This window comes from Gossypium raimondii, chromosome 13, assembly GCF_025698545.1.
Source record: "Gossypium raimondii isolate GPD5lz chromosome 13, ASM2569854v1, whole genome shotgun sequence".
NCBI classification, from domain to species: Eukaryota; Viridiplantae; Streptophyta; class Magnoliopsida; order Malvales; family Malvaceae; genus Gossypium; species Gossypium raimondii.
In genome coordinates, this window is record NC_068577.1 from 47,606,335 (window position 1) to 47,631,679 (window position 25,345).

Genomic DNA, 25,345 nt, shown 5'->3' on the forward strand with positions numbered 1-25,345 from the left:
CATGATCAACTTAACCATTCTTTCAATTTCAGTCCACAATATAAAGTATTTTACTTAATCATCAGCTTCCCGCAATCAGGGAAACAACATCAAATCTATGTTTTGTATTAATATATTTGATTTATACATCTAAAATATTTTAAGACCTAATAACCCCCAGTAACTATGATTCCAGATGTTGATATGGATATATCAAACCCTATTGCACAACTCTTAGATACTTTCTAAGAAAACACATTTTGATCATGAGTGAGAATTTAACTTAGTTTAAATGCTCAAGAAAGACAAAATCGACTTTCACTTTTTCCAAAGGGAAGATTGTAATGATTCAAAATTTTGTACGTGGAAACGAAACTAGGCAAAATATCTCTTTAAACACATGAATCATGCATGCATGGATATAGGAACGTTCATGTCTCCGATATACATATGACGTGGCTCCTCAAACTTCAGAAGAAAACAGTCTTAACTGAAGGAGTTGTTGACATGCACCAAAATTTAAAATGATTTGGTGGGTTTCTCATGTAAACTCTATCTACATCATATATTATTAGGAATTGTATAAAGATTCCAGTCAACAATACGTGTGAAAACGTAGAATCAACAAAACACCACTCCATTTTGGTTTTCGATCCATGCTGGCTGTTTACTTAATAGTTGCTTTCGTTTCCAGGTCCAACTTATTTTCAGTGAGAGTGTTTTCAAGCTTCAAAAGGATTTAAATATATCAGTAATAATCAGTTACTAGGAAATACTCTGTCATTTCAACTCATGCTGATTTTTACTACTAATATTTCTTTTAAAAATATATTATGATAAAAATGTACTTTTAACCCTCAAAATTTAGTAAAATATCATAAAAATATGCAATTTAATTATGTCCGAGAAAATTCCTCCTTTACCCCTGTTATTAATAGTCTATATGCTTGGCTTATTGACACTTTTAATGCCCAAATGTTCGGATGTCCTGTTCTTTTAGCAAGTTTTTTATTGTCTTTGAAAAGATAGGTTGAGACTGAAGATAGATAGAGCTTTGGGAACAATACTTGAAAGCTACTGTGTAAGATTTTTTGTTAGAAAGTTGATAGCCAGCTTGAGCTAGGTTGTAGGTCCTAATAATTGGGAGATGTTAGAGTTGAACTGAAATTTTCAGTCTTAAAAACTCCTCCGAGTTTTCCATTGATTCTCCATTTTTTCTTTTCTAGAATCTTGTAAAGAGTTCTGTTCTTTCTAGAATCTTGTAAAGAGTTCTGTTCTTCTCCCAGCAGCTGCTTTTGGGTATCCATGCCGGTTTTAAAATCAAAGTTGTGAGCTTCAAAAAGTCTGTCCATCCTAGCTAATTGGTATATTTCCATTTTTCCATTTCTTCTTTTTCTTTTTCCTGTTTCTTAGCTTTTTTCTACACGTTGGCATTCCAAGCCAAAGTATAATTTTCAAGTTTTGACTAATTTTTCACCTTGCTTTTGCAGCCATAAAAATGGCAAATGATCTTGGCTTAGCATTTTACATCACCATAGGCTCCATTGCCTTTATCATTTCAAAGATAATTCTGACAGTTCTCCTTTATAAGCGATGGAAAAGAAAGAATATGATCTATGAGGATGGTTTCTCACGTATTTAACTTTCTAATTAAAATTTGAATCTTCTTATAATTTTACTTCTTCTGAAGAAACAACATCACGGGGTTTAAATATCAAATCCTTAATGCAGGTGGGAAAATGGTGATGTTCAGGTCTCCATTACTGCAGTCTCTAACATCTGATGTTTTCTTAAAGAAGACATTGAAATTGAGCAACAAAGACATAATTGGTGCTGGAGGATATGGTACGGTTTACAGGTTAACAATAAATGAAACCATGGCCTTCGCTGTGAAAAAGCTAAATAGAGGACCTCCAGATAGAGACACAGGATTTGAGAGAGAATTGGAAGCAATGGGGGATATCAAGCACCGCAACATAGTAAACCTTCTTGGATACTGCACCACCCCTTACTACAATCTTCTTCTATATGAGCTAATGCCTAATGGAAGCTTAGATGCTTTTCTTCATGGTATGCACCACATTGTTTCTTCAAGTTTTCAGCATTCATATCTAAATTAACTTTGCTCCAGCTATTTTCAAGGGTTATTGGATGATAGATTAAACTGTGATGTAGGAAAAGCAAGGGAAAGCAAGATTTTGGATTGGCCAACAAGATATAAAATAGCAGTAGGTGCTGCAAGAGGAGTGGCATACCTTCACCATGATTGTATCCCTCATATAATCCATAGAGATATCAAGTCGAGCAATATATTACTCGACCAGAACATGGAGCCACGAGTCTCAGATTTCGGGCTCGCAACATTGATGGAACCAGACAAGACTCATGTTTCAACACTTGTTGCAGGGACCTTCGGATATTTGGCCCCAGGTATAATGAACAAAATTGCAGTCATTCTTCTCCTCTTCTGTGAAACAGATGGATGATTAAACTCGGTGCTCGTCTGTAGAATATTTCGATACAGGAAGAGCAACAGCAAAGGGCGATGTTTACAGCTTTGGAGTTGTTTTGCTGGAGCTTTTAACAGGAAAGAAAGCAACGGATGAAGCATTTCTTGAAGAGGGAACAAAGCTTGTTACATGGGTAAGGTTACATCAACATATTTCAATTTTAGCTATCCATCACTTTACAATCATTGTGCTAATATTTGAACAGGTAAAGGGAGTTGTTGAAGAAAGGAGGGAAGAATATGTAGTTGACAATAGCTTAGTTTCATGTCCTGTGGATGAGGTTAACAAAACATTCAATATAGCATTGATGTGTCTTGAAACAGATCCCTCCAAGAGGCCTACAATGGCCGAGGTTGTTAAGATGTTGGAGCAGATAAAGTCAGACAAGCTGTAACTGATTCTTAATGTTGCTCTTGGTCTAATCATCAAGATAAACTGCTGTACAGGCAACATGTTCATCATGATACTCTTTGTTTATTCAATAACCATGAAAAATGTATATGTGTGTTTACAAGTTCAGTGGAACTAAACAAAATCTGACTTTTATTCATTAAAGTAGGAAACTTGAGGAAACTAATTCATTGTATTTACTTGAGAATGGTAGCCAGCCCAGTGGCAACTGATGTTTTTAACGAAGGAGAAACTGGAGCATCTCCAAAAAATACATCAAAAAGTGCAGAACCTACGTTTGGTGACTCAATTGTAGCATCATTACTAGTTGGCAATCCATCTGATGAGACAGCAACCTGAAACACAAAGAGAACGATAAATGGATTAAAACCATGTGAAGAATGAATGTTCAATGTCTATTTAAGTCAACACTCACAAGCATTTTGGAAGGATGGGGCCAAGTCAAAAAGATGGAAGTTCCTTTATTAAGTGGTCGTCCTTGGAAAATACCACGAAATGTGGAAAGGGCAGATTCATCAACCGGAGTTGGTGCCTTGATTCTAGGGGAGATGGCTTCATCCAAAGCATCCCAGAATGTTTTACCGTCAACATCTCTCACCAGGACAATCTGCAACGATTTCTCCATAGGATCTGCACTTAAAAAGAATGTCAACTGGCAATTCACCTCTGTTCAAGTAACATAGACTAAATATTAAAGACTCAAATAACATATCATTATTACCCTCAAAAAAGGACTTAAACAAGGGCATGTCATCTTGAATCTGAGCAGCCGACCGTCCCTTCCAGGCATCCAATTTACTTAAGATGGATGGATTGACATATAGTCCCGCTGCATAAACCTTAACACCAATGATGGCAAAAACTTTCTCCCTGTACCCTGAAATCATTAGGCAACTAAGCGATTTATAAGGAACTCCATATTAATAGCACACAAAGGAGTAATACTATGTTTGTAAGACTAGTACTTATTCACAGATATTGTAGCAACTGACCTGTTCCAAGCAAAGACAATGAGGTTGAGCAATCAGGCACACTTAAGGATGTCCGAAATTTCACTTTGGTTGCGGGTTCCTCAGTGTAATCTGCAGTTCCTACTGTTTGCACATTGATAAAATGAGAGACCTTATTTTGAAATAATATATGTTATCATATATTCTAGAGTTACATGGAGAAACCAGTCATTGTAGTTTATCTAACAAGCATATCAACAAATTACAAAATTAGATATACAAAGTAATAATTCATATACAGCCACTGTAGCATCGTGCTCATCATATATGCCCTCCATTCCATTTATGCCTGTTATATTCAATATCACTTGTGTTTGGATGCAAATTCCAATTCCATATTAACCATGCAATTACATCTTAACCCATAATCAGTCCATTTTAGCCATCTGCATGTTTGGATGCAAATTTCTACTCCATTTTGTCTCAATCAGAAAATTGAAAACTTTCACACTCAGTAAACATAAAAATAACAACAAACAACATGCAGCTATAATTAAAAGGGGGGAAAACAGATATTGAGAAATTACCTGAAGAAGCTTTCAAAGTGAAATGGGTTTGAGTTAATTTGTTCTTCTGAGGGGAGAAATGAGTTGACAGAGACAAAGAATGAACTTTGTGAAATCCAAGAAGTGGGTGTGAAAGTTTTCCTGGAAAATTATTTCTGGGATTGGGTTTAGAAGGTAATGGTGAAGTGGTGCACATTGGTGTGGAAATGGATCCCAATCCAACCATTTTCTGAACTTTTAATTTTATTTTGCAAGCTGAAATCTGTAGTTTCAGGACGATGAGAAAAAGGGAGAATGTTGAAGGGAACTGAAGTCTATGGTTGTTTGTCTTTAGGCTTTTACTTGTTTACTTAACTAAAACTGGATCCGATCAATTATCAACTCTAAGCTTGAATCTTAACATGAATAGAAGATTATTTACTAAATAAAATTAACCTTAGATTGAAAGCAGATTGTTAACAAGTTAAAAAAAAAGGGTAAAATTTGGTCTTTATCTTTAATTTACTCAAAGAAAAAATTACAATAATGAAAACTCCACCTAAGGAAAAAAAATTCAAATGAAAATTGCATTTAAGAAGGAACGAATTAGAATTAAAAAAACCATGAAAGCAGTAGGCCCTCACAATTCGTCCTTTTCTTCATCCACTTTCCGCAATAGATCCTTGTTGGATTTTCTAACTTCTTTACTATAAAGGAAATCATGTTAGGACTGGAATATTAAATTTATCTAATATCATCACTTAAAAAAGATTATATATGAATTAAACTAATCTAAGCAAATTAAGATATCTTCATTCAAACAAAGTAACCCCTCCCTTATAAGGCCTCAGCTTTTCTTTGCTTTCCTCTATCAAACCACACCCAAACTGCTAATGTTCATAGTTTAGCTTTTCATTTCACAAAAAGCCATTATTTCATACCCATTTAAGTAAAGATTTCAATGGCTAAAGTTGCAGCTCTCTCTTTCAATTTCCTGCTCTTGTCCTTCATTTCAGCTACTTCAGTCTCGTTCTCAATTCACATTACAAAGTAAACAAAGTTGCTTTTTTCAACTTCCACAGTTCCACTCCTCTCTACTTTCTTTGCACAGTTTTCATGAATGCAGTTGAATTCTATCTGGGTTTTTACTATTTTAACAAATTGAAAAAAAGCTTGAACCTTTATACCTTTTACGATTTCAGAGGCTCTGGTCCTGTCATAACTGACCCTATGTCCAATCACAGTACCAGTGAAAAGATAAATCATAAGCCAATGAATACGATTCAGTCAGTTCATCTTTTTTAGATTAAATAAGTATTAGATATAGTAAAAACAGAATACAAAACTTGAAGGTCACTTAAGGGTTTAGTGGATTTCCATGTGGATACGTTAAATGTTCTAAAATCTAAGGTGTTTTGATGTGTGTGCAACTGCTGATTCAAGCAACTGTATGAATATGGTTAATTCCTTTGGGAAAAGGAATCTTGCAGCTTTAAATTATTAATTAATTATAACATTTTAATTTTTTTTTAAGTACCTGAAATATTGGAATGTAACTTGTGGGGTTTGACCTGCTCCTTCCATGTTGTATTAGGACGAGAACGAGGTTTTTGCTTGAGTCGTGTGGAAGATTTCGACCTTTTTGACGTTGGATGTTTATGTTCTACAAAATTGTGGCATATTGGTTTGATTAGTTCCCTTAAATGTTTCAATCCATCTTTGTGATGAGGTCATGAGTTTTTTAGATAATGATTGAGTTGTATTTTGGAGTATTTTGCAGTATTAGGAATTTATATTAGGAAGATTTTTATAAGATAAATATTAAAGATAATTAATGATCTATCAAAGCACTTGAAAAAGTCTATAAATAAACTATTAATCAACATTTTTGGTGAGCCAGGCGGAGTTGTTTTAGACATTTCTCGTTTAGGGATTTGTTATGAAGAGATATTATGTAATGCAAGATATTGTAAGGAGAGTAATTTGTACAATTGGGGTTAGCACTGGGCTGTAATTACTTCCTTATTTCAAGATAGATTAGGTTTAAGTTAATAGTGATCCGGACAATTGATGAATAAAATTATTCTCTAAACGAGGTTCTGCAGGTATAGGATTGAAAAATCCAAACTATATTAACAAACATGTTGTTTCACAAACCAACTATAAACCGAAGGTCTTTCAAAACTCCTTTCATTAATCTGGTTTATTTAATATTAACTGCTGTTATCAAATGGGGTTAAAAAAACATTAATCTGATTGCAAGCTTATCTACAACTCGCCAGCTTGTAAATCTTTGAGAACCAAATGTATAGAAAATCCTGCTGTTTTTTTTTTCTTTCCTTATAATATTTATTGCTTTTTCTTTTCTTATGACTTCTTTTTTTAAAAGAAAACTATTCAACTAAGCAAATTTTAGATTTGAAAAGGCAAAAGAAAAACCTTTTTACTACCATGGTGTTGTTTTGTTATTTCCAAATCCCAAACTCCTTTTCTTAAAAAATCATAAAAGTTAAAAAATTTATAAATGTTAAGATTCGAGTCTTATGTTGACGAGTCTTGATTTTAGTTTAACATTATTGTTGTTATAACAATTTGATGCGTAAATTTAAATATCTTTTCACTTCAAGGATAAGAGAATTGTCAAGTTTAGATATCTAATGATATTAGATTATGATATAAGGTGAAAAAATTTATATAACAAATATATTTATAAAAATTAATGTAAAAACAAATAAAGCTTTAGTTAAAATGCTAAAATTGAAATATTTTAGTTTATAATGTTAAAAGTTGAGATATTAAAATTAGGATAAACTTTCCTAAAAAAGGGTAAATCACCCCAATATTCATCCAAATTTTAGGCAATTATTATTTTAATCACATTCATCAAATCAAATTTAATATTTAGTGACTCCATTAAATTACTTTAGTCACCAAATGGAACTCTTTTTCTTTTTGATAAAACACCATATGGAACTTTGATACGATAAAATAGGCACACTCATTATTTTCCATGTCAAAAAGGAATTTCATTTCATGTCACAAAGTATATATTTTGATAATTTAATGTGTATTTTAAGAAATCTAATTAAGTTTTTTTTTTTTAAGAAAACACCTAGAAACCTGACATTTGAGATATCTTTTTTATTGTCTTCTTTTTTTTTTCCATACATTAAACCCTAATCAAGAAGTTGGGTATTGACGAAGAGAAGAAACGAAACAGTCATGATCAAATGAGAATTCTGAGAGAATATTTTTTGGATGCAAAATTTAAGAGTATTCGTATGGTTTTCGAACTTCATCTCGTTTATTCTCTTAGTTTGATCCTTCAATGTCACCTCCTGCAAGGAAAGTTGTTGTAGGTTTGTTAAAGAAAATTAGGATTGTGGAGAAAGAAAGAGAAAAGAATGGATGATGTGATTCTTCAAGTTTGTTGTTGTTGTGATACTGGTTTGTATCATGAAATGAAAAGATGAGTTCTTAAAAAGTGCTTGATTTTAGGTTTTAGCTTTCAAATCTTGATTTAAGTTTTGAAGTGAAAACATGAGTTATGTTTGTATCATGCATTTGAGTTCTCTTCACTATTATTACTATATCTTGTTCTTTACGAATGAATTGTCTATTTGCAAGTGATTTGTACAAATTTTACTAAATTTGGTTACTGATTTGCTGTAATTTGATATGTCAAATTAGGCTCTCCAAAACACTTTAGGAGCTTATGTACAAGCAATTTAGGTGTCTTTTTTTTTATATTTTTTATATTTTTAGTTTTCACTATTAATAAATGTTTTTGCTTGGTTATACTCCTTTTGAGACTCAAATTGGAAAAATGGTGTCATGGGGAACCTAACAAGATGTTTGAGTTGGTATAAGAAGATGACAATGGCTTGACCTTGAGGAAAACAACATTAAACATGGGTGTCGCAATAATGATGTTAAGGAAGTCATGGCACCAAGTCCCTTTACCTCGAGGGTACAAAACTTCAACGAGAAATCTACCAGGAGTTGACTTGTCACATCCCAAAATTGGGTCTAGAAGTTTCGAGGGTAATTTTGAAATAATAGCTAAAAATGAGTTTTAAAATTTTGAAGTATGGCAACCCGAAAATATATTTGACTATAGCTTTTAGGAAATTAAATCAATTTATGAAAATAATGTAGAAAAGACCTTCAATTTTGAAAAGAGAGTTGTTTTGTAAAAAGGGTTAGTTTAGGAGTAGTTTTAAAGCAAATATACCAAGTTTTAAAATCAACATATTTCCCCCCCCCCTTTTTACTATACTTTTGATGTTTAAAAAAAGAAAGAAACATTCTTCATCTTTTTCTTATGCCACTTATTAGGAAGGAAAAATCCCAAACTTTCATCCTCTAATATCGATCTTCAAAATCTCTAATCCCTTGTTTTGTATCATGTTGCTAGCATTAAAACCTCCCTAGAATTTCAATGAAAGCATAAAAAGCACCATTGATTTTACCATTGTTCAACTTGTAGGTTTTCTTGGATTTGCACCAAACGTTCGTTTTTCTTCCAACTAAGGTAATGTTTTGTTTTCTTATTATTTTATGATGATATCTAGCCTTTTAAATTTAGTTTTAATCTATTGAATCAAAATTTTTGAATTGATGTCAAAATTTGGGTCGTTAATGGTGGAATTCAGGATTTTGAATGAAAATGATATTTTAAAGTATTTTTCAACTTGTTTTTATATGATTAGAAGGTTTCTAAACTTTCCTTAAAGTTTCATTAAAAAGTTCTAAAGTTTCATTGAGTTTTCATGAAAAATGGTCATTGTACGTTAAAATTTTAGAACCATGAATCTATGTGGTTTTGTGTAGTTTGAAGATTGAGAATCATTCTTAGATAAGTAATTAGATGATTGGAATTTATTTTAGGCAATGTGAATGAGTAGAGATTAAGGTATTTGATTTTCGAGGTTGCTAATAAAAAATTTCAGTTCCAAGAGGAAGAAACCTTAGACCTGTATTTTTTATTGCTAGGGTGTGTTTATAGTTGTAATTTAATTGTGATTATTGTGTGATTTACTTTGGTGAAGCTCTGGAATTGTTAATACCTTCTTCAAGTAAGACGAAAAGTAAGGAAAAACTAGTTTAGGCTTTTGGCAACTAGGCGAAAGCGCGAACGGTGAGTGTTTGGAATTGTTGCTTGTAGACACGATTCATAGTGTTAATCAAGAGCTTAGAAATAGCTTAAACCCCTATCCTAAGTTTTGAGTGTAAGCTTTCTTATACCCCTCATTTAATTTGTAAAGTATGTAATTGTATGAAGTGGATAGAGTATTAAGTTGTGATAATATGACATGTGATATATATTGTGATAGCTCTTGTGAATGTGTTAGTTGTAGGCATATTAAACATACCGATTGACAGTGATGATGTTGTGTTAGCGAAATAAATGTACAGTGAAAATGTGCAGAAAACGGTAAGTACATATGTGTTGAATTGTGGAATATGATGCTGATGTGACAGGTAAAGTAAGTGAATATTGGTATGTGGTATGTGATAAATTGATTTTTAATGCATTCATATGTGAACGAGGATATGTGATGGCTTAATGAGCATAATTGTGGCACTTAAAGTTCAATTAAATGTGAATCTGATAATTATGCTATGTGTACAAATTGTGATGTGAATTGATGTTTATGAACGAAGATTAAGTGCATTAGAATAGTAATTAAATGTGTGTATTTGCGGATACTTTAGCCTTGTGATCTCGTGAAACCGTTGGATATAGTTGGTATGCCATACGATTATGAACACTCACCCTTGTGTTTTTGTGATTTGGGCATTGAGGCCTTGGGACAGATTGGAGGGATAAGGGAATGTTGAGCCAAGCTCCATTCACTGGGATATGTTGGTATGTTGGAGAATGTTTAGCTTTATGCTACACTTATGAGATATGCTAGACTCTTTGAGTCATTTGTGTGATGGAGATCCGTGTATCTAATGTGTGGTGATAGAGCCCAATTTTATGTTTCATGTTTTCAAGTTGCCAAATTATCATTAATTGATTAATACATGAAAATTTTATGTGTAAATACATGTGAATATATAAGCTAGACTTGTGGGTCATTAAAGCATGAATATGTTGTTTTGTCTGGACGAATTATCGTTAAATGAATTATATATACGAGTTGAGTGTAATTACATGTGAGAGTATATGCTAGTTTTATGATTAAGCGTGAATATATTATTTTGACTTGGTTAGAATATGGTTGTGAATGTGTTGTAGTATGCTCTTGTTTAACCTTTGATGTTGTGTATACTTTGTGGTTATTCCTATTGTGAAATGTGCCCATATTGTAGTAGACATGTAACTTTTTTCTATTTATTTGAATGATGAATAAATAAATAAAGTTAATTTCACATTTCACTATTATATCTTTTGTGTTTTTTCCTTTTATATTTTGCATGCATAGTGAAATTGTGAAAATCAAATATTAGTTCATTGATTGTCTAAAGTTCAAACTGAAGATAAGTGGTATTGTAAAGAACGTTTACATTGCGAGAAAGATGACTTACTTAATTTAATAATCTAAATGAGTCTGTAATCCCGTAAAAGAATCAAAGTGAACATTTGATTCAAATATTGAGAAGGATTATTATGTCGTCTACAATTCCAATTGGGGAGATAGCTAGTCTTGACTATAGAAGCAATTGACTTTACGAGTAGAGATATAGATGTATTCATTGGTAGAATGATACATTGGACTAGACCCAAGATGAATTAATTATAAATCCGTTTGTAAATTAATTCACTTGTGACGTTCATGGTGTGATTTACCTAAATCCTGAGTTAGTCATTGACCATGCATATGCAACTTATGTGCTTTGATATAAGTGGATACTTATGCTGTAAAGATGATTGAGCCCATAGCCGGTATGTTGGGTACATGACGTGTGTATGACATGGCTTTACTAGCAACAATAGAATTCATAGCTCAATTAAAGAGTTAATGATATTCTCTCATTGACATTGTGTGGATTGATAAATATTGAACGTGATCACAGGTTGCTTGTTCTCGAATGAGCAATTTATCACAATCATTTGTTGACAGTGATCATATTAATCATTAAGAAGACACAATGGTGACAATGAGATAAAATAGGATTGTATTGAGTGAACGAATTTAACTCAAATGAATCAAGGATATCATATGAGGATAACACACACATGACGAGGTCATTGGACAAAGCAGTTGGATGAATTACTTTCATAAAGAGTATACAATAATGAGTTTTCAATCATGGTACTTTTTGTAGACTGACTCCATGATTAAGTAATTGCGAATTATCGGAACGATGCTTCTGGACATAAACGCAATCACTAGAGCCTAATTGTATATGTCTGATTGGTCCCTCTGCTAGCTCAAGAAAAGCTCGATTGGACTACATTTGAATCAAAAGAAAATTCCACGACTTTGGGAATAATTTATTATGTCGATTTATTCAATGTGGAATTAAATTAAGTGGTCGTAAAAATTGTTCAACTAGAGAATTTGATTAAAGAATTTTCTTAAAAAATTAATTTTTAGTAAAATTAAATTAATCAACTCAATTAAAATTAATATGATATTTTTGGAAGTTAATTTTCAAGTCAGACAATTGGCCCAATGGGTAATTGAACTTGAAAACTGGACCTCAGATCATAAATTGGGCCTAGGAGCCCAAAACCTAAACCAAGACCCAAAAACTGGTCGAATCAGATTCGGTATGTGAAACCAGGTCGACGGTTCAACCGGTGGCTAGACCAGACCGACCGGGTCGTCACTAACCCAGACCAAACCGGCAGTAGCCTAATCGACTCAGGGTGCCATAAGGGTGTCGCACCTGCAGCACCGGACACTACGATGCTAGTGGTTACGACGTTGTCCCGGTGACCTGCAGCAGTTGGTCGTTGGTGGTTGAGCAGTGTTAGAGTTACATTTCTACTAGAATTTCACCAGAGAAATTTATTTTAGATTAATTATTCCAAAAATAATATTATTTTAATAATTTAGTATTAAATTAAATTTAATACTTATCTAAATAGTAATTTATTAATTTAATATTAAAGTGATTATCTTAGTATTAAATTAAATTTAATGTTTATCTTATAGATAAACATTCTATTATTTTAATAAGATTTAATATTAAATTTAATATAATATTTATCTTGATAAATATTATATTAATTTAATATTAAAGTGATTAAGTTTAATCATAGTTAAACTCTCTAAACTCTCCCTATATAAAGAGAGTCTTGGGTCATTATTTATACACACTTAAATTCAAGAGAAAATTGTAAAGAGAAATTTCTCTGAAGAGACTATTCTAGAAAATTTCTAGAGATATTATTCTGATTTACAATTTGACCCAAAAGTTTTGAGAAATTGCAAAATTAGCCCACTGGTAATTTTTGTGAAAATATTTTTGATTCGAAGCGAGCCCACACTCAGTAGATGTGACCTTGAGGATAGCGGAGAAGACTACTTAGTCGAAGTGTCCATCCTAAATGAATTGAAAAGGTACAATTTTGATTAAGTGTTTATTACTTTAGATATCACAACCAAGATCATGTTTTTGAAAAGAAATAAAAAAATCTGGTTTTTCCCTAGAATAATTTTCCGTTGCGTTTTCCAAACTTGTTTTTCCAACAATTTCGACATTCACTCAGCTTGTTTAAGCTTACTAACTCTTTTTAGCCATTGCAGATATTTAGCGTTTGTAGTGTGAGCAGTGCGGTTCCAAGGAAGTGATCCAAGTTAGGCTTTAGTATTTATGTAGGTGATATTATTATTCATCGCTGAATTGTGGAAATAAAGGTAATGTGGTTAGATCTTTGGCTAGTTATTATTATGTTCTTGTTGGTTTAGTATGATTATGAACTTCTAAAATTTTTGCTTAGTAATTATTATTATTTTTAATTATTATCAACATTATTTGGATTGACAAGGTAAAGATGTTGCATTGGAGTGTGGTTTGGGTAAATTTGATGCTTGATTCTGTGATAATTAATGCATGTTAGAATAGAGATATGTTGAGCATGTATAATACTCTGTTTTTTTGTGTTTTTGCAAATATGAGAAGAGGTATCAATGCTCGGGACATAAATATCGATTCCTCGGAGTTGAATTGTATCTTTGTGAAGTCAGTTAACTTAAATTGGTATCGATACCCAATCACAAGTATCGATAGTTGGGGTGAAAATATCGATACCTTTGCCCATGTATCGATAAAATGCTTTCGTTTAAAATTTGACAGTATGCTAGTTTGGTATCGATTTTCTTACTAGTATCTATACTTATCTTCCAAAATATCGATACCTATGATGGTGTATCGATACCTACCTGGGTTCTTTATAATTTTATCAAATGGCCCCTAAGCATGTTTTTAAATTATTTCTAATGTTGATTAAGGTATGTTAAGTTGTTTTAAGTGTTGTCTAAGGTGTTTAAGACTCATTACTTCTCTAAATATTTGAAAGTGAAGATGGTTGCATGTCTTGGAGACTATGTGAATAGGTATGAGTTTGATGTTTGATGTAGCGTCCTGTTACTCAAGCTGGGCCAAGTATAGGGTGTTGCATGACTGTTGAGAGAGTCGCGACACTAAGGGTGTGATGTCGCGATGCCAAACCTCCAAGTTCATAATAGCCCTAAATGTGTTAAAGTGAGGAAATTGGAGCCATACTAGTGATGTCACAATACCGACCAGGGGATGTTGCGACACCAAGATCCCCCAAAGCCAAAATTGTGCCTGTAACACCCATTACCTAGTCCGGTCGCGGACCTGTACAAGATGATGTTACCACTGATTACTTAAACAATTTTGAAACATTCAACTTACTAGAATGTGCAATAGAGTGAGTTGGAAACTTATTTCGTTTTTAGCACGTACTTAAAAGTTTACAAAATGTATATTTAATCCAACCATACATATTTTCTTGAGTTTAAAAGAGTTTTTGGCTAAATATAGCAAAACCAGTCTCTTAGTTTACTAGCCTATGGACTACCCCAATATGTACATGTTACAAAATACAAATAAGAGGCTTACAACTAAGGCCGCAATCTAGCTCCATCCCTTCTAATATTTCGTGACAAACCTACAATGCTAGAAAAAGAAATTAGGTAAGTTCAATATGAACTTAGTGAGTTCTATGCCTGACTTATAAATTTATTGCATTACGATAAATTACTACATCATAATCATAGTTCTTCCATTAGCACGAGGATAAGGAAGCAAAGAAACTGCCTCGTAGAAGCTCTATGCAGCCCCAAATAATGCGTCATGCTCTCGGGAAGTTAATCGTTCAAACAAGTGATGGCAAATTACATCTCGTAATACAAAACTTCCATTGTATACCCCACATTTTGAACCCACAGTGTGAACAACTTGTTGTTAATACGGCTCATACCTTAATACTGCTTGTTTCTCATTAAAACTCGTAAAGCCTTGCACAGAAAGCGAATGGAAATCTTGTTAGAAGTCCTGGGAAACATTATCATGGCAATTAGTCCCAATGGTCAGACATTTTGCGGACGATCCCCCATTCAATCACTCGACGGATAGTCTGACTGACCTTCCATCTTAGCTAGTACATACTGATAGCGTATTCACCGCTTGCGCGTTTAATGCCTCACTCTTATAGTCAGCTCATACATATCAACATTCCACACGTGCAAGTAGCTCGTTTATATCAACATTTCACATATATATATTACTCACACATATCACATTCCACACACCTCATTCAATTAACATCTCGCCACAACACCAATACCTCATTCATTTAACATTCCGCCACAAGGCCAATACCTCGTACATTTAACATCTCGACACAATACCAATACCTCATTAATTTAACATCCCGCGACAACACCAATACCTTATTCATTTAACATCCCACCACAATGCCAACACTTCATTCATTTAACATTCTGTTACAACACCAATACCTCGTTCATTTAACATCCTGCCACAACACCAATATTTCATAACATAGAAAGACATGTCAATTTCAAACACTCACAAGCATTCATTAATAACTCTAGTTTACCAACAGAAGAGTAACTTATAATTAATTCTACGTCTAAAATAGTTTGCATGCAATTGAACATTCAATTCACTCATTAGAAGTACTATTCAACAAGAAACATAACTTTCAAAAAAATTTCACCGCACACAACTAATCGAACTCGCACTTTTTAGTACGCAACTAAAATTTGCATTCATACCCCAAGTTCTCACAACAATGCACAACATGCATCACCAATGTTGTATTCAAACATCATAATAGAGCAACACGATGGATAACAACTAAGAGTTTGGATTTAGGAACTCACCAGAAAAGTTTCCTCAAGCCGAAGCTGATTACACCAGTTTGTGCTTCTTTTTGCCACTAGGTCCTTTGTCCTCTTTTTCGGCTTAAGAATTTATCCTTGAAACAGGTTAAATCTATAGGTTTCACCAACATGTAACCGTTCTCCTCCTTCCCTTCCTTTTTATTTAAAAGTAAACCCAGAAGAAAAATGAAAGATGAAAATGAATGCATTCACCTCCCCAGTCGGTTCTCTCTTTTTATACCCTTCATTCCATTCTCCCACTATCTTCAAAATTTTCAATATAAAATTTTAAGTTTTCATCATTCTTTCATCCACTATCTAACTATATAATTCCATTCCTAGTATATGATTACATGTTCTAAATATTCTACAACCAGCAACTCCAAATTTCGTTTAATTACCCTATCGTCCACCACAACTGAAATTGCTATAAGTTAGTACAACTTATATGCCGTAAGACAAAATTTCAAAAATCTAAATCGACTAGGCATTTTTGTCACAACCCGAAATGTCAAAGTTAAGTTGGAAAGGTGAATTCTGGGACTAATTTGAAAAGCTTACAAATTAAGCGATCTTTAGTGAAATTAAGATAAATTGGCAAAGTGGTTGGTAAAAGGTTGGATTTCAACCTTGGTTTCGTTGAGTTTAAACTAGAAATAATGTTAGTGGGAGACATAATTATTATGGACATGTACACTTGGTTGTTGAGTTTGGAATCAGTGTAAGAAATGCATGAGTAGTATGTAAGGGAGAGATGTTATTCTTCGGTGCACTTTCTTCATTTTCTCTGTTCTTTCTTCATCTTCTTCATTGGTCTAGTTGAAGGAATGAAATATTAAGATTCGTCCGTAAAGGATTACAAATAACCTTTTAAATGGTCTTTGCATGCAACAAGTTGTGGTTGTTATGATAATGAAATATCTTCGTTGAAAATTCTAAAATGATTGTTATGTTTTATTAGTTGGAGGCTCGGATAACAAAGGAAGCTAAGTTGATGGTTTTAGTGTTAACCTCTAGGTGAGTTCCAAAAATCAAGCCTTAAATGGATATTTATGTTTTTTCATTGTTTGTTGTTTTTGTAACTTCTATCTTAAGATGATGAATTTTGTGGCTGAATGATGATACATTGAGATGCATGTTGTGTGTAGATATGAAAGTATATGGTTGGTTGTAAGTTTATCTATATGGTATAAATGAGATGTTTGGCATGGTATTTGCTGGTTATGTTGGATGAATTATTTTGTAATTGAATGTTGATGTATCGTGAAGTCTATTGTGTTGTTTTGAAAATGTATGAAATGTTGGCGTAATGTGTGTCGTGCATGAACAGTAGGGTTGAATGTCTGTGTATGAAATGCATGTATATGGTATACGGAATGTGGAGAGTTATTTCGGCGGATGAAAGATAAAGAAATGCCATGTTGTGCATTTAGTGACACGTGTTATCTAGCTTTGCGAAGGTTTAGGCAGGTAGTACAGAAACTGTTTATGCATGGTTTTCGGCTTTGCGAAAGTTCGATTGGTTTGTATGGAGATATATGCGCAAATGAATATGATAACCCAATGTGGGTTCTATCAATTCAATTTATGAGGCTCTAGGAGTTTAAGGCTTTAAGCCTCATATGTGAAATGGAAGTCCATGGCCATGACATATGAAAGTTATGAAATAAGTGGAAGTCCGTCAGGACTATCTTATAAATAGAATTTTGCAACGAAGGGATTCGCTTGCATGAGTCCACCAAGAAAGAGATCGTTCTATTGTAATATAACTTTATGAGCGAGGTTTCTATTTATGTGAATCCATAAGTGAAAGATATGACAGTCTGACATGACTTTTTCATATGTATAATTCCACAAATAGGGGATTCATTTTTATGAATTCGCCAACTTGATATCTGTTGCTAAAAGTGGACCATTATGAGTGGGATATCTGTTGATGTGAAACAGAGACAAGATACAATGATCTGCTAGAGTTGTCGATTTGATTAAGATGAGTTGATCTTCTTATTAATCTAAAAAAGAGTTTTCCTTATTTATCCGTAACTGAAACTATCCACCAAGATTAACCTTATTTGAATTATCTATATTTAATTGAAGCAAAGGCTGATATGAGAATCATCTAAGGGTTTTCTCTCATAGGTCTGCAAGTAAGAATACACAAAGATTTCCTCTCAATAAGATAACTTTACATAATACTGCATAGGCAGCTAATGATGATAGAGTTCACAGGGATAATTCGCCAAGAGGTTGAATGTTTAACTACATTCTGATGTTACATCTGTGATGTCTCATAAGTAGGAGATATTTATGTGTAAGGCTTTGTATAGTCGATTACGAAATCTTTTGTTTTCAAGTTGCTCATAATAGATCAAAGGCAGTCAAGTAAGATGAATTATACAATTTCAAAATAATTCATATCATCATTCAACTTTAAAATCGAAATTAAATTGTAGTTTAATTTAAGAACATAAAGAACATGTTTTAAGTGAATTTTTCTTGTCAATCTAACCATTCCTTCTTGGGTAGTCACCACTGTTTGGCCATCAAGGAGTCCTACGGAACATGCTACAACTTCTCTAACATTCATCAAACACATAAGATCATACATAACATGATTTGAACACCCCATATCAATGATTCAATTATTCTTGGACTTACCATTCAACTGATTGGTAGTGGGTTGTGTATTATTGAACACCGCCAGAAGAGATTGCCATTACTTAGTGGTAAAAGCAAGAAGTGTCGCCCCCTAATGATTATGCTGCCCTTACTGTGTTCTGATCTAGCGTTGGTCCATAGTTTTTATCTACGGCAGTAACATTGGCTCACACGCTGCCTTTACCATGAGAAACTTGTTGCGTGGAAGATACAACACCTATCTTGCCACCACGACCAACACTTTACATCTCTAGCTTCCCATATTTCTCTAGCCACCATTTCGGGCAGCCATGTAATTCAAAACAGGTAGCAACCTCATGCTTTTTGTGATGGAAATGAGTGTACAACAAGGTCGACTTATCAACACAATCAACCTAACCATTATCACGTCCCTCCGTGCGTACTGTATAGCCCAAAATTTTGGGCTTCTCTTCCTTGACCTGTGTAATGCCGCGAACGCATTCCTCTTATGTAATCTGTTGGAATGTCGATTCAAAGAAGGCAAAGGATCTTGGAAAAGTAATGTAGACCTAATCTAAGCATAAGAATCAAAATAGAGACCAAGAAGAAATTGATGAAGTTGACCATGCTTACAATGTTGTTCATACGCCTTCCCTAAGTTACATAAACACTTTCCACACTTGCAATATCCAACTCATCCCACAAAACCTTTAATTTACTGAAATAAATAGCAGCACACATGGTCTTGGTTTGCTTACAATGATTAATATATGCTTTTAATTGTTGAATACATAGGTCATTGACAACAGAAAAACGTTCATGTAAATCATCCTACAAAATTTTCGCATTATCATAATTGGGAAGCATCGATCTTACCTCTGGATCAATAATATTGAGAATCCAGAACACAAGCATACAATGAATGGTAACCTAATCATCCTTTGAACAAGGGGGAACAAGATTTGTAATAGTACTATTAAGAAATCCAAATTTGCGCCGAAAAGATAGAGCAATGCGAATAACAGAAGCCCAATCATCGAAATGGTTGAGCTTTAATTGAAAAGGAGTAATAAAATCACCAGGTTGATCTTGAGGACCCAAGAAAAATGAAGAATCAGGTTCAATTTTAGGTGGTGGTGGTGGAGAATAGAATTGTCGCCAACAATTGAGAACAATGAAAAAACTTGTATTAAATACCAAGCTCAAATACCATGAGAGGAATAGGGTAATCATTTTCAATCTTATTGATAGAAATAATATATTTATACAACAGTAGTCACGTAGAAATTGAAAAGATATATAATATATTCCTAAATATATGCCTAAAAGATATACAATAATATGCAATATATTATATATTTCTAAAAGATAATATCCCATAATAATAAAATCTTAGTATAAGAGGGAAATTAATGGTCTAAAATTTCAAGTAAGTTAAATAACAATTTGTGTTGTATTTTGGTAATTGGACTCCTATAAATAACTAATATGTAATGATCTTTTGATGGATAGATAGGTTATGGAACTAACAATAGATATGCTGCTAAAGTTAAATGTTGTAGCTTGGAACTAGATGATGAAGCTAATATTATGTATTAATTTTAAGTTAGTTTAATTGTGTTCTATATTGTTGTTGGTTTGGATGCATATTGTTTTTTTTTTTTGAAATTTTTATTCATGCAGGTGTTTTACGATGCAAACAGAAACTGCACTATTAACTTATAAAGAATATAATTAAAAGAGATGTTAAAATTTATAATTGTTAAAAGTATAATTCATTTTCTATGTTAAAATTTATTAAAAATTATATTCTTCATAAATAAAATTATATATGTACCTTTTAAATCAAACAAAGTCTACACGTAACATATTGATTTACAAAATTAAAGTTAAAATAATCAAATATTTATTTCTCTCTCACATGTGGTTGTCTTTTTATAGATATGATTATTTCCTGAGATCCAAATCTGACCAGATATAATATCTTATTTTTTAATTATTCCAATAGCTTTTATTATTTCAATTCCGATGTTGTCTTTTTCTAATATTCATAATTTATTTAAAATTAAATGTGTATAATTTATATAGATCAAGAATAAAACATTGCAATTAATTGAATCTATAAACTATCCTAGATAATGTATTGAAATATAAACATATGGCACTTTTTATTTCTTTATCAATATTTAAAATTTTAATAATTTTATAATATTACGTATTTATGTTTTATTGTAATATAACTCATATAATAGATAAGCACACTTATTTTATATAGGTACAGATAAAAATAAAATAAATATTTAATAAATTATTTTTAAAAAATATAGAGAATTTAATTGAGGGCAACAACATTTTGATTCAACCTTCTTAAAACTTGTGATATCAAAATTATAGATAAATAATGAAAGAGATTCAATTAAATTGGTGTCAAATATTACACATAATTATTTATTAGTGGAATAAAAAACTCCATTTTAGGATGTTGCTCTGTCTTTTATAAATTTTATCATTTTAATAAACATAATATAATTTTCTATAATTTTTTAAAAATATTTTATATAAGTTCTATAAATAAATTAACCCCTCTTAAAATAATTAAAAAATCAATTAAATCTTCCAAATCAAATGTTGCGCCATCCATCACACTATTATTTTTTTCACGTCAACTGTCATATTAGCCTCCACATCATCTTTTAACGAGCTCTTAAGAATTTCAACCAAAAAAAACTATATTTCAAAGGTTGAATTGATTGCTAGGGATTACAATTTTTAAATAGAGTTTATAAGAGGTTTTTTAATATTTAAACCAGAAAATACTAGGTGTGAATAACTATAATTAATTGTATTTAAGAACTTAAAAGTTAAAACTTCATTTTTTTTGAATTATATTAATAAAATAAAATTTAAATAATAAACACAATTAGCGCATTCGAATACAGGCTACATCTAGGGCGGTGAACAGATGATTAATCTAATGTTAATGGATAATGAGAGTTTAATGATAAAATCATCAACTAATTATTTGGATGAGAAAGAATCAAACACGTGCCATTCTATATTGATCACTCAATTGTAAGAAGATATAAAGAAGGTATTACATGGCTCATGTTTCGATCAAAAACTGCCAATTTGCAAGGGCCTCTTGATTGATTCTGACCCAAAGATAATATATCCTACGGCCCTTCTTTAATTTCCATAAAATTTCCTTCTTACATGTATTTGAACAAATCTCGCTTTTTTCATTTTGTAGCGAAAAAACGTCAATAGCCTCTCAAACTCTTTCATTGAACTGATAAGCAGCTCAGGACAAAACTACAACAAGTCCTATGTGGGATCTTTTCATCCACCCAAAATTTCTGAACCTTCTTAAACTTGGGAGGACATTGTTTTCTTTTTTTCTTGTAATAGAAATGGAAGCTTTTTAAGTTTGAAGACATCCTTTTGCGCTCTTTTGAAGTCGTTTTTACAGTTTCTTGTCGAATACCCAGTTTTTCTTTCAGCCTGTTTTCTTCAGTTTAGTGATTCTTTTATGGGAAATTGACTAAAGATTGAATTTTTATTTCTGGGTTTTTGTTAAAAAGAGTAAAACTTGGCATTTTTGCTCTTCTTCTTTTTTTTTTTTTTTTGGTTCTTGGTTGGGTGTTCGTATTAAGAATGATGTCAATGACATGCCACAATCTTGATTTTGGAACAAGAGTGCTTGATTTGGTTGCTGTTGGCTCCTCTTCTAATTCTTCAATTGAAAGGTACGCAGTGAAGAATCATGGAAAAACATTTGCCACTAAAGTCTATGGAGCTAGAAGAATGGTTTGTTGCAGGCAAAACATTAGTAGAACTCGTGTGTTCTCCACAAATACTTCAGAGGCTCTTCTTAATGGTAATATTTTTGCTACCTAAACATCTTTCAAGTTTTAATATTGTTTTTGGTGGTAAGTTATTCAAATTCAATTTTATACTCGGTTCTATCAAATTTATCACACTGTATATTTGTTGTTAGTTTTTAAAAATTGCTTTGGCATAGTATCTTTAATCTGTCTGTATCTCATTACTTGGTTGAGGTTCTATACTATTTTATTGTTACTATTGGAATTCATATACTTGAAATTATTCTTTTGGTTATTGGTGCCATGTTTAATAGGAAAGAATAGTTTAATTTTCATCTTATGTTTTGGTTATTAGATTTTGTTATTACAGATTTGAGTTCAGTAATTGGAATAATAGATTTTTGTCCACTTTGACATCAATGTAGGAGTTGGTCAACGTACTGCGCCTGTGTTGGATTTGAAGAAAGAGGCTAAAAGTCCCATTTCACTGGCAAACTTGTTCGAAGTTGTAGCCGATGACCTCCAGACTCTAAATCAAAATCTCCAGTCAGTAAGTGCTCATTGAAACTTTAATTCTTACATGTCCCTTATAGTTCTGTTGTCATATATCGGGTTTTCTGCATGTTGGGGATGATTTTGTTCAAGTTCTATGGTCACTAATAAGGTTTTGCACGTTTTGGTTCATCTAATGAGGCCAGATGAATTAACTAATAGATATGTTGCTTCTTTGCTTATTGAAATCTTAGGTTTGCTTGATGGATTATGCATAGCTGTTTCAATTTGTCTGCTTAACTTGGAAGATTTGACTTTTTGATTTGTTTAGTTCTTTGAAGATCTTGATGTTAGTTATGTATCTGATGATGATGATCTGCTAGATTGTTGGTGCAGAGAACCCTGTTCTAATGTCTGCAGCTGAGCAGATCTTTGGTGCTGGTGGTAAGAGAATGAGACCGGCCCTGGTGTTCTTAGTTTCAAGAGCTACGTTAGAGTTAGTCGGATTGAAGTAACGATTCAGAACTCTCTTAACATATTAAACACATTTTCGTTATAGTGTTAGACTAATCTCCATTTTGTATATCTTTTTTTTCCAGGGACCTTACTACAAAGCATCGGCGTTTAGCGGAGATCATTGAGATGATTCATACTGCAAGCTTGATACATGATGATGTATTAGATGAAAGTGATCTGCGAAGAGGTTAGCCCGTAAATTAACATCTTTTTTCATGTGTTCGATGTGTTGTTCTTAAGAAGAAACCATCTCAAATCTAAAGAGATAATAGTTCTTCCATTCAAGTGCATTAAGAAATAGGTAGTCTATGCTTTTGGTCTAATCACCGCACTGATCGTTCTGGTCAATGGATCATCTTGGTGTGCCAGTTACTCTAGGCCAACTCTATACCATTGTTGAGGGTAAGCTTCTACAACAGAAAAAGGGAAAAGAGAAGTTTTAAGAATGGAAATCTCCGGCTTTCTTAAAAAGGAAAATACTATGCTTTTGCAGTAGTTTACGAGCGGGAGATTCTTTATTAATTATTAACCGTTAAATAGTCGGCAAGAAGTACATTTTCTTTGGGATAGGGATAATTGAGGTTATGGTTGCAGCCTTCTATACACATGTATAAGGGCACTAGACACGGTTTCTATTTCAGTATATACAATAAGTGCATGTGTAAATGTGGGGCGTCCATGTTCTTTGTACATATATAGCAAATTGGTAGTTGTGGTAGTGTTTAAGAGTGAAACTGTAGCCAAATTTCTAGCCTGTGCATGTTAGGGACAGGAACCACTGCACCTACCATTCCATCGAATGATTCTGACTGCTCGGTTTTAACATTCAATAGTAATGGTAATAGTAATAATAGAAGCTTTGATCTCATGGGAAGAGCTTGAATTTCTTCGATATCTTTTTTTCTCCTAGTCTTTCGTGATTTGGGAGACTGCTAATTTGGAACCGTATGTTAATTTAATTGCAGGAAGAGAGACGGTTCACCAACTGTACGGCACAAGAGTAGCCATACTGGCTGGGGACTTCATGTTTGCTCAGTCATCATGGTACCTTGCAAATCTTGAAAACCTTGAAGTCATTAAGCTCATTAGCCAGGTATGTAGGACCTAGGCCTAACATTTACCATCTCGTTTGGATGTAAACCCAAGTATTGACTAAAAAGTACCACCTGTGGAGATTCGAAACGTGCTGTGGCTATGGAGATAGTTCTCAAACTATTGATATTTCACTTTAACTAGTCTCAAAGTGTATCCTCATTAATGATATTGCAGGTTATTAAGGATTTTGCGAGTGGTGAGATTAAGCAGGCATCGAGTTTGTTTGACTGTGATGTCAAACTTGAGGACTATTTGCTAAAGAGTTATTACAAAACAGCTTCATTGATTGCAGCTAGTACCAAGGGAGCCGCCATTTTCAGTGGAGCTGATCGTAGTGTAACAGAGCAAATGTATGAATATGGAAAGAATCTTGGCCTATCATTCCAAGTTGTTGATGACATATTGGATTTTACACAATCAGCAGAGCAGCTGGGAAAACCAGCTGGTAGTGATCTAGCAAAAGGCAACCTCACAGCACCTGTAATTTTCGCACTTGAAAAGGAGCCAAAACTTAGAGAGATCATTGAATCTGAGTTCTGTGAGACTGGTTCCCTTGACGAAGCAATCGAACTAGTAAAGCAATGCGGGGGAATCGAAAGGGCACAAGAGTTGGCAAAAGAGAAAGCTGATATTGCAATCAAGAGTCTCCAATGTCTTCCTCAAAGTGATTTTCGGTTAGGGCTTGAAGATATGGTGATGTTTAATCTAGAAAGGATTGATTAGTTTAACTAATCCAAAACAAACAGCATGATACATGACAGATAAACATGGCATGAAGTTGAAGCCTGTACCCATATAGAACAGCTTTCTTAGGATATTAATTGGTTCCTTGTCACTGGTTGTATATTCATACAAGGCTTTGAGCTTTGACTTGAGCTCCTAGTATCAATGTCTTCAAATTATACATTTGTCTGAGAAAAAATAATTTCTCTGTTAAATTAAATTGATGAACAATAAAGTTTTTGTGGTCATCAATATTAAGCTAATAAACTTCCATTATGTATACAAGGAAAACCTATACTACAGGGGTTTCTCTTTTTCTTCTTAAAGTATTTGTGTTTGACG

At 32.9% G+C, this 25,345-nt stretch overlaps 3 protein-coding genes across 4 annotated transcripts; 2 read left to right on the forward strand and 1 right to left on the reverse strand.

The window, feature by feature from the left end:
* The first annotated feature begins 1,477 nt into the window (after positions 1–1,477).
* On the forward strand, positions 1,478–3,024 carry LOC105782820 (receptor-like serine/threonine-protein kinase At1g78530). The gene is made up of 5 exons (XM_012607827.2): positions 1,478–1,613; positions 1,711–2,049; positions 2,155–2,409; positions 2,489–2,622; positions 2,695–3,024. The coding sequence occupies exons 1-5, from the start codon at positions 1,478–1,480 to the stop codon at positions 2,881–2,883; spliced, it is 1,053 nt and encodes a 350-aa protein (XP_012463281.1). The 3' UTR covers positions 2,884–3,024.
* LOC105782821 (fatty-acid-binding protein 3, chloroplastic) lies at positions 2,903–4,799 on the reverse strand. 2 transcript variants are annotated; one of them, XM_012607829.2, is made up of 5 exons: positions 4,438–4,799; positions 3,893–3,991; positions 3,622–3,777; positions 3,316–3,530; positions 2,903–3,235 (listed from the first exon to the last, which is right to left on the reverse strand). In XM_012607829.2, the coding sequence occupies exons 1-5, from the start codon at positions 4,640–4,642 to the stop codon at positions 3,077–3,079; spliced, it is 834 nt and encodes a 277-aa protein (XP_012463283.1). In that variant the 5' UTR covers positions 4,643–4,799; the 3' UTR covers positions 2,903–3,076. The 2 variants fall into 2 exon arrangements, with proteins under 2 accessions (XP_012463283.1, XP_012463282.1); XM_012607828.2 differs by having other exon boundaries at positions 3,893–3,994; positions 4,438–4,796.
* Positions 4,800–21,589: 16,790 nt separating this feature from the next.
* On the forward strand, positions 21,590–25,329 carry LOC105782627 (solanesyl diphosphate synthase 1, chloroplastic). The gene is made up of 6 exons (XM_012607488.2): positions 21,590–22,230; positions 22,603–22,727; positions 23,053–23,180; positions 23,269–23,372; positions 24,151–24,278; positions 24,455–25,329. The coding sequence occupies exons 1-6, from the start codon at positions 22,008–22,010 to the stop codon at positions 25,001–25,003; spliced, it is 1,257 nt and encodes a 418-aa protein (XP_012462942.1). The 5' UTR covers positions 21,590–22,007; the 3' UTR covers positions 25,004–25,329.
* Positions 25,330–25,345: the final 16 nt, after the last annotated feature.

Bases quoted from the DNA above. Each gene is read 5' to 3' on its own strand.
- LOC105782820 (XM_012607827.2), top strand. From the start codon at position 1,478: ATGGCAAATGATCTTGGCTTAGCATTTTACATCACCATAGGCTCCATT. The intron at 2,050-2,154 runs GTATGCACCACA...ACTGTGATGTAG, and splicing joins CTTAGATGCTTTTCTTCATG to GAAAAGCAAGGGAAAGCAAG. The intron at 2,410-2,488 runs GTATAATGAACA...GCTCGTCTGTAG, and splicing joins CTTCGGATATTTGGCCCCAG to AATATTTCGATACAGGAAGA.
- LOC105782821 (XM_012607828.2), bottom strand. From the start codon at position 4,642: ATGGTTGGATTGGGATCCATTTCCACACCAATGTGCACCACTTCACCA. The intron at 3,995-4,437 runs GTAATTTCTCAA...ATGTGCAAACAG, and splicing joins CACTTTGAAAGCTTCTTCAG to TAGGAACTGCAGATTACACT. The intron at 3,778-3,892 runs GTCAGTTGCTAC...TAATGATTTCAG, and splicing joins ATTGTCTTTGCTTGGAACAG to GGTACAGGGAGAAAGTTTTT.
- LOC105782627 (XM_012607488.2), top strand. From the start codon at position 22,008: ATGATGTCAATGACATGCCACAATCTTGATTTTGGAACAAGAGTGCTT. The intron at 22,231-22,602 runs GTAATATTTTTG...ACATCAATGTAG, and splicing joins TTCAGAGGCTCTTCTTAATG to GAGTTGGTCAACGTACTGCG. The intron at 24,279-24,454 runs GTATGTAGGACC...ATGATATTGCAG, and splicing joins TCATTAAGCTCATTAGCCAG to GTTATTAAGGATTTTGCGAG.